At 35.7% G+C, this 13,247-nt stretch overlaps 2 protein-coding genes and 1 non-coding gene across 3 annotated transcripts; 2 read left to right on the top strand and 1 right to left on the bottom strand.

Moving 5' to 3' along the window:
* Positions 1-6,268: 6,268 nt before the first annotated feature.
* Positions 6,269-10,887, top strand: LOC120182374 (QWRF motif-containing protein 2-like). The gene is made up of 6 exons (XM_039187365.1): positions 6,269-7,575; positions 8,324-8,443; positions 8,653-8,769; positions 8,896-8,985; positions 10,434-10,541; positions 10,619-10,887. The coding sequence occupies exons 1-6, from the start codon at positions 6,349-6,351 to the stop codon at positions 10,694-10,696; spliced, it is 1,740 nt and encodes a 579-aa protein (XP_039043296.1). The 5' UTR covers positions 6,269-6,348; the 3' UTR covers positions 10,697-10,887.
* Positions 9,644-9,716, top strand: TRNAK-CUU. Its single transcript has one exon. It is a non-coding gene; the product is annotated as a tRNA-Lys (tRNA).
* Positions 10,888-11,096: 209 nt separating the features above from the next.
* On the bottom strand, positions 11,097-11,933 carry LOC120182375 (zinc finger protein ZAT10-like). Its single transcript, XM_039187366.1, has one exon. It carries the CDS (start codon positions 11,876-11,878, stop codon positions 11,246-11,248), a length of 633 nt encoding a protein of 210 aa, XP_039043297.1. The 5' UTR covers positions 11,879-11,933; the 3' UTR covers positions 11,097-11,245.
* Positions 11,934-13,247: the final 1,314 nt, after the last annotated feature.

The following is a 13,247-nucleotide window of genomic DNA, read 5'->3' as shown; positions in this document are numbered from 1 at the left end:
ACCATTTTCTCTGTTTGCCTATCGACCTTCAGTACGGACTTCAACTGGGGCAACTCCATTTTCTTTGGTTTATGGGATGGAAGCTGTCTTACCTATTGAGGTGGAAATTCCCTCACTTTGGATTTTGTCAGAGGTGAAGCTCAATGAGGCAGAATGGGTACAGGCTAGGTATGACCAATTGAATCTGATTGAGGAAAAGAGATTGAAAGCTATTTGTCATGGTCAGATGTACCAAAAACGTATGATACGAGCACATGGTAAGAAAGTTCGCCTTCGAGAATTCCATGAGGGAGATTTGGTGTTTAAAAGGATTTTACCTGTTCAAAAGGATTTCTGAGGAAAATGGACGCCCAATTGGGAAGGACTTTATTTTGTCAAGAAAGCTTTTTCTGGAGGAGCTCTAGTCTTAACCGAAATGGACGGATCGGAATTACCCTATCCAATAAATTCCGACGCTGTTAAGAGATATTTTGCTTGAAGAAAAATGATGAAAAAAAATAAAAATGGAAAAAGAAAAAAAGAGAAAATGAGAAAATGAAAAATGATGAAGAAAATGAAAAAGAAAAAAGTGAAAAAGGAAAAAAAAAAGGAAAATGGGAAAATGGAAGAAAAAATGAAAAAGAAAAAAGAAAAGAGAAAAATGAAAAATGAAAAAAGAAAAAAGAAAATATAGGGGGTTCAAGATAAAAAACCCGAAAAGGGCGACTTGAGTTTTGTTTAAATTCAGAATTCGTGTATGGTGGAGGTTCTGAATTGATTTTGGAAGTGGAAAGAGCTCCTAATATGGATAGTAACAATGACAGTTGGTGATCAGGGTTGAGACTAAAGATTAATGAGTCTCGATTGAAACAACCAAGAGAGAAATTGAATGCACATGAGATTCAATACCGGTTTAAGGCATCCAATGATGGAGATTTGGGAGTTTAGAAGTAGCTTCACACTCTTAAGCATCATCACAATTTTGGAGATCCTTTCGACAGAAGCTACACTCGAGTCATTCTAATGGCATGCCAGTTCAAAAGCATTTACATTATTGATATTTGAAGACTCCTATTCTTTTGTTCTTTTATTTTTTTTTCAGTTAAAAGTTTGCCATGTAGTTACCTAAAAATTCTCTGCATTATATAAATAAAGATATGTCTTTTCTTGTTAATTTCCCTTTTGCAAGCATCTTATTTTGAAAAGTTAAAACATATAGCTTAACTTGAAGTACATGAGATCGTTTTGTATTATTGTGCAAAAGGTTTTGGAAAATGAAGGTATTCTGAAGCTGATGATGGTTTTAACATGTAAGCTTGTGTGGTTACGGGAAAATAAAACCATAGAATTCATAGAAAATTTCAGCCATTAAAAGATGACCCAAAGAGATTTTCGTTTAGCAAGAAGTTGTTCATGGGTACTGGCAGATTTCAAGAAAGAAAGAAGCCAAGGTCTTGTTAAACCGAAAGATATGGAATTGAGATTGTTAACTGGGGTGAACTGGTCAAATGTTTTGTGCCCAAGATGAAACCGAGTTCCATTGAGATCAAAAGGAGATAGAGTTCCTTCGAAGAAGAAAAGACATTAAATTGCATAACTGCATACATTTTAGGCATGAATAGGATCATGGCATTCATAATTGCATGATGACTTAAGCATTTACAGGTTTCCCAAAGATAGTTGAAGATTGAAGATATTGAAGCATTGAGATGAAGATAACTAGTTTTGAGATCTTGAAAAGAATGATGTTTAGACGAAAACTAAGCCAAATTAGATTCACGTATTCAATGGTTTCCAGACAAGTTTTCGCGATGGAGATGGATTTTCAGAAATTTTATCAAATTCTAAATTTTTTAGTATAATATTTTCAAACATACATTAATGATTGGTAATGTTTGATTTCCAGGTTGGACCTTCGAAACAATTCAAACTTAAGCCTTCACGGAAGAGTAGTGAAGCAAATCATCTATAAACCTTCATGGAAGAGTAGTGAAGCAAACTCGTTTGTTGAAAATTGAGTCCTATACTCTCTGAAGGAATAGAGAGCGGACCCGTTTTATGAAGATTGTTCGAGTTCTATACTCTCTGAAGAAATAGAGAGCGGACCCGTTTGTTGAAGATTGTTCGAGTTCTATACTCTCTGAAGGAATGGAGAGCGGACTCGTTTTATGAAGATTATTCGAGTTCTATACTCTCTGAAGGAATAGAGAGCGGACCCATTTTATGAAGATTGTTCGAGTTCTGTACTCCCTGAACAGATAGGGAGCGGACCCGTTTATTGAAGATTGTTCAAGTCATATACTCCTTGAATTAATAGGGAGCAGACACATTTGCCGAAGATTGTTCAAGTCTTATACTCCTTAAAAGAATAGGGAGCAGACCCGTTATTTGAAGATTTTTCAAGTCTCGCTTATCATGAAGTAGCAGAGAAGCGGATTAATCTTTTGAAGTTCTAATGGTCGGACAAACTTGATCATCTATTGATCTTTGCTCTATTCTTGTTGTACGACAATGAGCAATGAGGGGTAGCTGTAGATTCTCGTTTTTGTCCGAGGCTAGATCGGAGCAAACCCGAAGTAGAGCAATTGAAGGCCCAACTCAAGCCCACGTGAATACTCCTTGGAAAACTAAAAGCAGTTATCGGGAGTTAACAAAAGATGGATTTTAGTTTTCTTAATATATCAGAAAGAAACTGTAAAGGAGGTGGGGTCAGTTTTTAATAAGCAATTAACCACCAGAAACAGGGGGATCACGAAACAAAGCAAATACAAAGCGAAAATTTCAGAAGCATTTTTTCAATATACCATTTTCGTGATCTGTTATAAACGAAATAGAAATTAAAGCATGAAAAACACATCATCCTTAGCCATTCGAAACCAAGATTGAAAAAGGAAGATTTTAATCGTTGTTACCTGAGTTCGAGGGATCCGTTATATGAGATTTGTCGTCTGGTGTTAAAAACGACATCCAATCACTTAAGGAGATCACAAGCTGCAAAAGGATTTCAGAAGAGATTAAGGTTCGAAACCCTTCTTTTTTTCTTTTTTTTGGGAACCATAATAGTAGAGAGAGATCTATTTACCTGGTTTGTTTGGGTCTTCGCCAGAGATAGAAGGAGATGAGAGTAGAATTTAGCGTTAGGAGGAGAGCAATCTTAGTTTAGTTTCGAGAGGCTTAGGGTCTATTTTTTTTTGGTTTACTAGATGGTCAGTTTAGGTCATTGAGTCGTGGGGTATGGTGTCCGGAGGGCTCCAGCAGGTGGCGTTGAATTGTGAAGGAGGGGGTCTCGATCGAACCAGAGAAGAGAGTAGAAGAGAAACGGCTGCGGGGATAGGGTTGGCTTAATGCAAATAAAATTAGGGTTTATTTTGGCCTTAAAAATTAAATATATGGGATGTTCAAAACGGCGGTGTTTCGTAAGTTAATGAATTCATCGATTGATCCTTTAGGTTTCAAAAGCTCATATTCTGGTCCCTAAATTAATTTCTGAATTTGTTGTTTATAGCTCTTAAGTTGATGCGTGTTCCATTATAGTCCTAGATTTGGTTAATTTTAATTTTTACTTATTTATACATCGATCATGCAATTTCAGAAACTTTGTATTTTAACCCTATGTATGCGTATGATTTATTCTCACCTGCGAGGCTCATAATGTTATTTTGTTACATTTTAATCCTCTATTTTTTAATGGACAAATTACAATCTTGGTGCTTGGAATATTATTTCTTTTGTGTCATGGCTCAATGTTTGTACAGTTTGTTACTTTAGCATTAGATTTACATTCCCATTTTAATTTGATCACATGTCTTTAAGTTCTTTTAATTTTTTTTATCATTTTTACAATAGTATGTTGTTTACGTTATTTAGGTTTTAACCTTAAATTAGTTTTCTTTACGTTTTAGTTCATGCTTAAGTTTTTATGCCTATGTATGTATAGTTATTTAGGATTCGTTTCGAATGTATGCTTCATATGGTTGAATGATGATGATATGTATGCATGTACACATAGGTTGTTCATTAATTAGATAATCATTTTTTATATATATTAATTTTTGTATAATTAATTTTGGTATGACATCCACTTTTTGCACAATTTGTATGATACCCTCACGTGCATAACTCGACCTATTACATAATCGGACTAAGGGTAATATCCTTTTAATTTAAAATTGTCTTAAGTGGCCTGTCTTAACTGATTAGAGGGCTGGTATGACCATTTTAAGTTAAAAGTGTATCCCGAAAGTGAAACCAAAAATTGATTCGTCACCTAAAATTTGAGAACAAAAGAAAAGGAAATATTCGTTTATTTAAATTTATCAAGAAAAGGTTGTTATAGCTTTTAAGATCTAGTCTCGATATTTGTAAATAATCGAACATTCTTTATCTTTCTAAAACGACTTGATAATTTTAATTTAATTCATTTGAGTGCTTTTGAATGTTTTTAAATTTACATCTTTATTTTATGGGATCAAAAATTAAATTAAATTAGAATTTGTAAAGTTCATTGCAAAGACATTAATTTATCTAGATATATATATCTTAACAATTTCATTTTTAAGATCTAAGTTAGAACTCTTATTAAAATACAATTTATAAGATTAAGATTTAGTAAGAAAAGGTTACTTGAAGTAAAAGCGTGGGAAACGAAAAGGAATAATATAGGTTTGTATCAGTAGATTAATGATTGGCCATTAATGTTATGTTCATGTGTAATTATGGGAAATTGTAGTTAATGAGAGATTATTATTTGATATTTGAACGAGAGAAGAAGAAGATTATCATAAGAAAAAAAAGGTTGGTCGGTTACGGTCAATTCATCTCCTTGTTTAATTGCGATTGGAGTATTTATAGTGATTTTTAGTACGTGTTAACCTTAATTTATAGGATCATCATGACTTTTTATAGTTCAACAGATTAAGTAGATCTGATAATCAGATTTTAAATTTTTTTCTAAAGCATCACGTGGTGTTATCGAGTGACTTACTTATTAGAGGTCTTATCCATACGTTATAACTAATCATAAATTTATATTTAAGGAATACAAACTAATCAAACGTCCTGACGAATGGAGAAATTTTCTTCGAACATATAACACATATTATCATTCAAGGAAAGCCATGTTTATGAACAAAATTTAGGGTTAATATGTCTAATAATTATTTAAAGTTAAAATAGTAAACTGTTTGGTGGGGGATTGAGGTGGAGTTGGAAGAACTCAAAGAAGGTCTTCTTGTTTGCACCCCAAAGTATGCCTTTACCCATTGAGTAAAAACAACTTTAATTTTTTTTGTTTTTAAATATACTTAACAAGCTTGCTTTATGAGATCTACCAGATTAATTATTCGGAATGCCTCGATCGCACTTCCGTCAGCCTTTTTCTTTTCTTTTTCTAAATTTTGTTTATTTATTTATTCGCAGCACTAGTTAACTATCTAACTACTGATTTAGAAATTCTTATATTTAATACATTACTTTTACTAAATTCAACATTACTTCCGTCTACTGATTTTTTAACTAATGATGATTTTACTAGTTAACTATCGTAAGGTTAACGTCACTCGTAAGGTTAACATTACTTCCATATAATCATATCCTAAAATCAGAGGCATTAGGACTAATGGAACCACGGTCCCTCTAAAATTTAAAAAATATAAATTAGACTCTTAAAATTTTTAAAAATTCAATTTCTCTCTCATAATATTTTTAAAAATTCAGATTAAATTTAAAATTTTTGAATATTTTTAATTAAACTCTCCAATATTTTTTAAAAATTCCCATCAAATCTCTCAAAACCTCAAAAATTTTAGTTTGGCCCCAAACTTTATTTTTGTAAAAAATGTAAACTTAACTCTTTAATTTTTTTTAAAATTTTAATGTAATCTTTAAATCTTTTGAAAGTTTAAATCCCTAAATTTTATGACCAAGTTCCACGATTAAAATAAAACAACAAAAGTAGTTTACACGTGTAAGGAGTTCTCCAATTCACTTGCACAACACACCTTGTCCCTCCTCCACGCGAATAAAACCCCGTCTCCCCCTCACACTTTAAAATCACTAATTAAAATCTCCATACTCCTTATGCTATCCTAAGCCAAACATTTCTCGTTTTTCCGCTCCCTCTTTGGACGCCAACGCTACTTTTCCCGCCCTTCCTTTTTCTTTTTCTCTCTGCAAATTCCAACTTTATAAAGAAAAAAAATATTTTCAATTCCAATGTTTTTAAAACATAAATCCTAAACTGTCTGAGTTCTGATTTTTCATTTTTTAAAAAAAATAAATATATAATTGGAAGTAAATTTTTGGAGGAATTGGGAGGAGAGTGAGATTAAAGAATCAGACTGTGGAATTGAATTTTCTGAGAAGCCGGCAATGGTTGCTGCTGCCGTTTCCGCAGCGGTAAAACCCAAACAGCTCGGAGGAGGGCTTCCGCTAAACCAAAACGCGCCGCGGCCTCCGCTGTTGACCTCCGACCCCGACAATGCCATCACTCCTTGTCGTAAAAAATCCGGAAAGTTCACCTCTCGTTATATGTCAACGTCCTCATCAAATTCTTCCTCGCCTCCCACCAAAATCTGTCCTCTGACGTTATTTTCGACGATGACTTCTCATTCGAAGGCCATGACCACGACAAAACGCACGACTCCATTGGCTAGCAAGCGGTCGCAAGCAGTGGAGAGGAGACATGCGGTGACGCCGCTGCCTAGTAATTCTTTGGATTTGAAAACTAGTAACGGTGACAACAGTAACAAATGTGATTTATCCGTTTCGTCTCATGGTGAGCCGTTTTCCTATAAGTGTAGGAAAGCTAAACCAGCTCCATCACCAAGCGCGGCAACGAAAGGGACGCCGGAGAGGTGGAAGACAACGGTAGCAACGACTCCACGGAAAGGAACAGAGCAAGCGGAGCGGTGGCCGGCAAAGTTAAGGCTATCAAATTCGGTTACTAGTGGAAGCGTTGATTGCACCGACGAGAGGAAGAGTTTTAACCGTTCTGTTAACGGCAATGTAGTTAGGGCACTGCAGCTCTCCATGACTGATAATAGAGAAATAACAGCCGTTACTCCCGTTAAATCTAAGCCTCAATATGATCTCGCGGCTTCTGATACCGGAAGTGTTTCTTCTGGTAGTACTCCAGGAGCTCCAGAAAGTTCTTCCGTAGACGGTGATGTTAAGCGTGGGCCTCGGGGAATAATGGTTTCGGCTCGGTCCTGGCAAGATACTGCTAATCGTTTATGCCGGTCCGATCCTGGTTATCCGGTTCCTAAGAAAAATACAGCACGTTCTAAGCAAATTGTACGAGACAAGTACGGAACTGACAGTCCTTTGTCGTCTCCAAAAGGTGTATCGAACAGCAGAGGCCAGTTATGGTCAATTCATTGGCCAGTTCGGCCTGCATCACCGAGTAAGCTTGGGTTGGGTGATAATTTGGTAAATAGGCCATCGATTTTGAGCTTAGTTGGTGATGCTATTAAGATTGGAGAGAACAAAGTTTCGGATGCTCATTTATTGAGGTTACTCCATAACCATTTGTTGCAGTGGCGTTTTGTTAATGCTAGAGCAGATGCGACTCTGTCTTCCAAAAGGTCTAACACAGAGGTATTGACTTCGAATTTCTCTCTTGTTGTATTCAACTAAGTAGCTCGCTTTGTCCTATTGCTACCTTGTTGTTTGTATGCTTCAAGTTTGCATGCTGTACTGTTTCAACATTCATAGGTATTCCCTCTTAGTGTAATTTGGCAGCACAACTCGTAGCTGTTAATGTTGCATTCCATCACCTTTTGAGGATTATGGTTAAGATTTACTTTTATTATTATATAGTATCATGGTTTCATGTTATGTTAAATTGTGAGAAAGTTGCCTGGCTTGTCACAATTTATCTTGCCCATACTGCCTGGAATTTGAAAATTTTCATTAAAAAACTCTAGAACCTGGCCAACAAAACTGAGTTGAATTATGTGCTGTGGGAAAAAAAGTGTTTTCTTGTTAGAACTGAAACTATTCAGGCCACTTCTGCTAGAGCGCTTGGCATTCTGGCTTTTGGTTATAATTACTTTTGTGGTGTAGAAATTCTGTAGCGTGCAAGCAGCAGGGTTGTTTTGTGGCTTAAAACGAGTTTGATCGTGTTAAAATATGATGAAGAATCCTTTGTCATCATGTTCGTATAACAGAAAAGTCATCAATAATACATGTACATCTATCTCTTTTTAACCATCTCTTGTTTCTCGGTTTACTAACAATTCAAGTTTTTCGATTATCTTCCTTGATATTTTTTTTTTGAAAATGATTATCTTCCTTTTAGTTAGTAAAAATGAGGATGAATTCTTTTAACATGTTCCTATTACAGAAAAGCCTCCATAATGCTTGGACTACTACCTCAAAACTGCGAGAATCTGTTAGAGCCAAAAGAAATGAATTACAATTGCTGAGGCAAAATTTGAAGCTGATTTCCATCCTCAAGGGGCAAGTAAGAACGATAGCTCCCTACTAGATGTGTTTACTGTAGGCTTGATTTTTTTCTTTGTTTGTTTTAAGATTTCTGATTATTTTGTTGATCTTAACTCAATTGTTACTAGTTTTTCATTGTCTGCCATATCTTATTTGGATTGCATATTTCAGTTCAAGAAATTGTGTGCTTTTTTATTTATAGCATATTATTTTCATTGATAAGTGCAGATGATCTTTTTGGATGAATGGGCTGTCCTGGACCATGATTATTGCAGTTATTTGTCTGGGGCTATCGAAGCTCTGACGGCAAGCACACTCCGCCTTCCAGTAGTTTGTGGGGCAAGAGTAAGTTCCTTATTCTGAAATTTGATCATTTCCTTTAAGCTTTAGCATCTCCGCTGTCAATGCTTTACTTTATGTGGGTCTTAAAAAGAAGGGGGAGAAAAACTGCTTGTCGTCTTATTTGTACAGGCTGATATCCCAAAATTGAAGGAAGCAATATTTTCAGCAGTTAATGTAATGCAGGCAATAGCATCCTCCATATGGTCATTATTATCAAAGGTAAATCTTTCTTTTGTTGACCTCATCCCTTTTTCCTCCCCTTACCCTTCATTCTTTAATGCCCAAACTTCGGAGTTTCCTTTGGTCCCCTTTTATTTGCAGACTCATTTTTTCCTAAGCAGTAGTTTAGACAAAAGTTAATTTAATAATAAGATAGTGCAGACACATTCTTTGGCAAACACCTAAAGGTTGATTAATCCTTTTTATTCTTGTGGGTATCATGCTCTCTATAATTAAAACGGTTTGGCCATGTATAAGATTTTCTTTCGTTACTGATAAATGTCTTTCTGAAGGTGTAGTTTGAAAGGAAGTGAAATTAGGTTAGGTACCTTTCCTTTCTAGTTTTATTTTGTATAGGCCAGTCAAAGGAAAGTGTGTAAATATGTATAAACGGTGTTTCGAATTTTAGTCAAGGATTCTTAGTATATAAGCTTTGTATTTGGTTGCTTTCATTTTCATATAATGAATGATGATGGGTTTAGCTTTTGATGCACATCTTCTCTCATAATTAAACCTTTGATAGGTTTCTTATATGTGTTGAAACATGTTAGATTTTGCGTCTACTTATGAATAATGGGGATTGGGTAGGTAGGGTCTTTGGCTCGGATTAATTTATAAAATGATAAAAAATAGTTATGCCTAGAAGTTCAACAACCAAGCCCGTCTAGCTCAGTCGGTAGAGCGCAAGGCTCTTAACCTTGTGGTCGTGGGTTCGAGCCCCACGGTGGGCGTTCTTATTTTTTTATCCTTTGTATAAAAGGCCTTGGTTTAATTCTTTTGTTCATACTTTGACACCTAATCTTTCTGAATGATAAGCGGGCATTTGGTTGACTTTGTTAACCAGGTGGAATGAAAATAATCATCCATACGACAGGAACCAGATTATTATTTGGATAGTTTGTTTCCATGTTTTCTTAATTTTGTAGGCTTTATCAACAAATAGATCAACATTTGTCTTATGGTTGTTACCCTTTTCGTGCTCTGCATAGAATATTTTTCATCACCGTACATACCCACAATTTCAAGTATCGTATGAACATAAACCTTAGAGCTTGTCTGACACAGTGATGGACTGAGCGGCTGTCGTACTGTTGAAAATTTCAAATTCATATATATTTTAAATATTTTCGTTTATTTTTTATTGATAATCTGTTTTCGGCCGCTAAAATTCTATAAGTTCGCCTAGTAACATAAAATTTTATGTTTGTAAAATCATTTAACTACAGCAGCTGATGAAATTGATATGGTGTTAGCTTTTAACGGCTTGTTTGCACAGAGTTGTACCAGTAGTAAACGTGATATAGGTTGATCAAATTGCACTTCTTGGATTTGTTCATTGAATTTGAGATGAGTTAATTACAATAGATCTTCCCTTTAAAGCAGCTTTTATCGATTTTCATCGGTTCTCTATGCTTGCATGTAATTTCTGTCTTTTCTTCTGTGGTTAGGTTGCAGAAGTTAACACCATGGTGTCAGAAGTTAGAAATTTAAGCACAAACGAGCTTGCTTTACTCTATCGATGCAAACAAGTATTGCCAACAATTGCAGCCATGCGGGTAAATTTCTATTCTGGTGTGTTTTATTGGGGGTACATAAAACTCGTTTCAAAACTTATGGGTTATGTAATTACCAGGTGAAGGAATGTAGCCTTAGAACGCTCATTTTACAACTAAACCAGTTATCTCCCACCTTTGACAACAAAATTGTCTGATTTAAATTCAATACCAACCCAAATTATGATTCCAAAGGTAAGAAGAAAGGTTTCCATAGTTGATTGAATTTCACAAGCATGAAGATATGATATTATGGACTTTGTATTGAAACGTTAAAATGTAGTTTGAAAGGAACTATCCTTGGGTTAGGTACCTTCGGTTCTTATTTTGCATAGGCCAGTCAAAGAAAAGTGTGTACATATATATATATATATAAATGATGTTGGACAATGATTCTTGGTATATATAAGCCTTTGTATTTGGTTGCTTTCATTTTTCATAAAATGAATGATGCACATCTTCTCTCATAATTAAACCTTGGATATAGTAATGGTAACAGATGTAACAAACTTGATTGAATGAAGATTCCCAATTAGCTGGAAACCATGAAATAATATCTGAACTAAAACAAAATTAATTGAACGATAGCAATTGAGAGAGTTGGGGAATTCTTCAAATGCTATATACAGGGTAAAGAATATTGGTTCAACAAATCAAAAAGAGGGAATGAGTAGTGTAATTTCCTCGAAAAAATTTCCAGTATTTGTTTAGTTGACTTCCATTTTGTGTGGAATCCGTATCACGAGACGTGGCTTCTTCAAAGGGTGTGGGCTTTCCACTTCATCATCACCGTCGGAAGCAAAGAAGTTGGTCCTCGAGAATTCCGGCAGAGGCGGCAGGTTCAGGTCGAAGCCCCTCTGGCTGGTACTACTGCTGGAGCCTAGTTTCTTAGATGTGGTCCCGCTGTTAGCTTTGCCACCTTCATAGTGGAGTCGCTTATGGCCACCCAAGGCCTGCCCCGTAGGGAAGCTTCTGTGGCAGATGGAACACTGGTGGGATCTACCGCTGGATGTGGAAGAGGTGGTCGTTGACGTTGAGCGGTCATAGTTGGCGGCCATAAGATCACGGTGGCCGGCTTTGTGGCCACCCAAAGCCTGGTAGGAGGGAAAGGCCTTGTTGCAGACACTGCAGTCGAAGCCAAGTTTTTCTTGCGGGGGTTGTACGGTGGAGGAGTTGTCTGAAGCGCCGCGTGCGAGCATGAGGAGGCAGAGTGCGAGGTATTCGTCTTCCTGGTCAAAACGAGGTCGCTTAGAACGCTTACCCTTGGTGAAAGAGTGGAGGCAATGAACATGAGATTGAAAGGGAAGTGAAGTTGGAGAGTTAAGAGCTTGTAAAGCCATGGAAATTGGAAGAGTGAAGATGAAAAGGAAGATGAGCTGGAAATGAAGAATTGTGAGTTGAGGAGCGAGGGGGTATTTTAAACGAGTAGTTGAAGGAAAGTGGTTGAGTGAGTGAGTGAGATTGGAAGTAGCGCGTTGGTTTTCCTTCTTCTCAAATATGGCGGCTTCCACGTCAACTACAAAAGCCGTCAAAATTCAAACGCGGTGGCAAATTGAGTTTGACCACTCCCCACAAACATACGCGACTAAGAAAAAGGAAACTCTCACTTCACTCGCTTCAACTTATCAAAATCTGTTAATAAGCTCTCCATCAAATTCCATCAAAATCGGTTAATATTTATAAAAATTGTATATTATTAATAATTAAAAAATATTACCTTCACCCAAGAATATTAAAAAGTATATGTATCCAATTATTTGTTTTACATTTTATCACATATTTGGGTTTAAACCTTACTTTGACCTTCACTCAAATTATAAAATTAAAAACCATGAATTATATTATTATTTTATAAATCATGGCACATGTCTTAAATTAGTATGAGATGATACAAGATAATTTATATTCAAAAACTCGGGACTTAAATTCAGGACTTCAAGGAATAAAGACAATTCTTTAACTAATAAGATCTCTTGGTTCGTGCGATAATAATTTTAATATTAAAATTTATATATTCTATCAATTTAATCATAATTCAATACAATTCAATAAATTTAAACCCAAAAATCTGCCAAAAATAACGGGTCCAATACCTAACCTGAAAATTCATATATTTTCACTATAAATATCCGATAATTTTAAATTAGATCGGCGGGTCATTCGAGTCAAATATTTTTTAACACTCCTATTTCTACCCATTTGGTATCAACTTTGGCTTCCGTATAATTTTGAGGCTCAAAGGCTTGAGAAATAGAAAAAGTATATAATTAAACAACATTAGGTAAATAGGAGTAAAAAATGGCCTTAGAAATAGGATTCTGATCTGAAAGAGAAGCGGATTGACAGGAAAGAACATAATGATTCAATTAATGTGAAGGCTTAGATACCCTAGATGAAGATCGAAGTGAAGTATATGGCGGGTTATTTGAAACTGGCTGCTGAACAATATGATCAGAATCGTGATCAGGGTGATGATACACTAGGCAGAGGAGGAGAAAGTTCTACTGAAGCATTAGAAGAATTATGGGTGGGAGCCAATTGAGAATAGGGATGTAAAAAGATGACCCCACCTGTAAAACTGACTGAAACAGACTCGAGTTAAAACTGCATTTAACCTACGTTGTAGCGATTCGAAACCGACTCGAGTCGGAATTGGTGTTTACCTAAATCTGAGTTGGACCTGGAAATTGTGGATCTAAACCCGACCTG

The sequence above is a fragment of the Hibiscus syriacus genome, unplaced genomic scaffold (assembly GCF_006381635.1).
Source record: "Hibiscus syriacus cultivar Baekdansim isolate YM2019G1 unplaced genomic scaffold, ASM638163v2 tig00112647_pilon, whole genome shotgun sequence".
Lineage (NCBI taxonomy): Eukaryota > Viridiplantae > Streptophyta > Magnoliopsida > Malvales > Malvaceae > Hibiscus > Hibiscus syriacus.
This window is presented reverse-complemented; position numbering and strand designations above follow the sequence as displayed.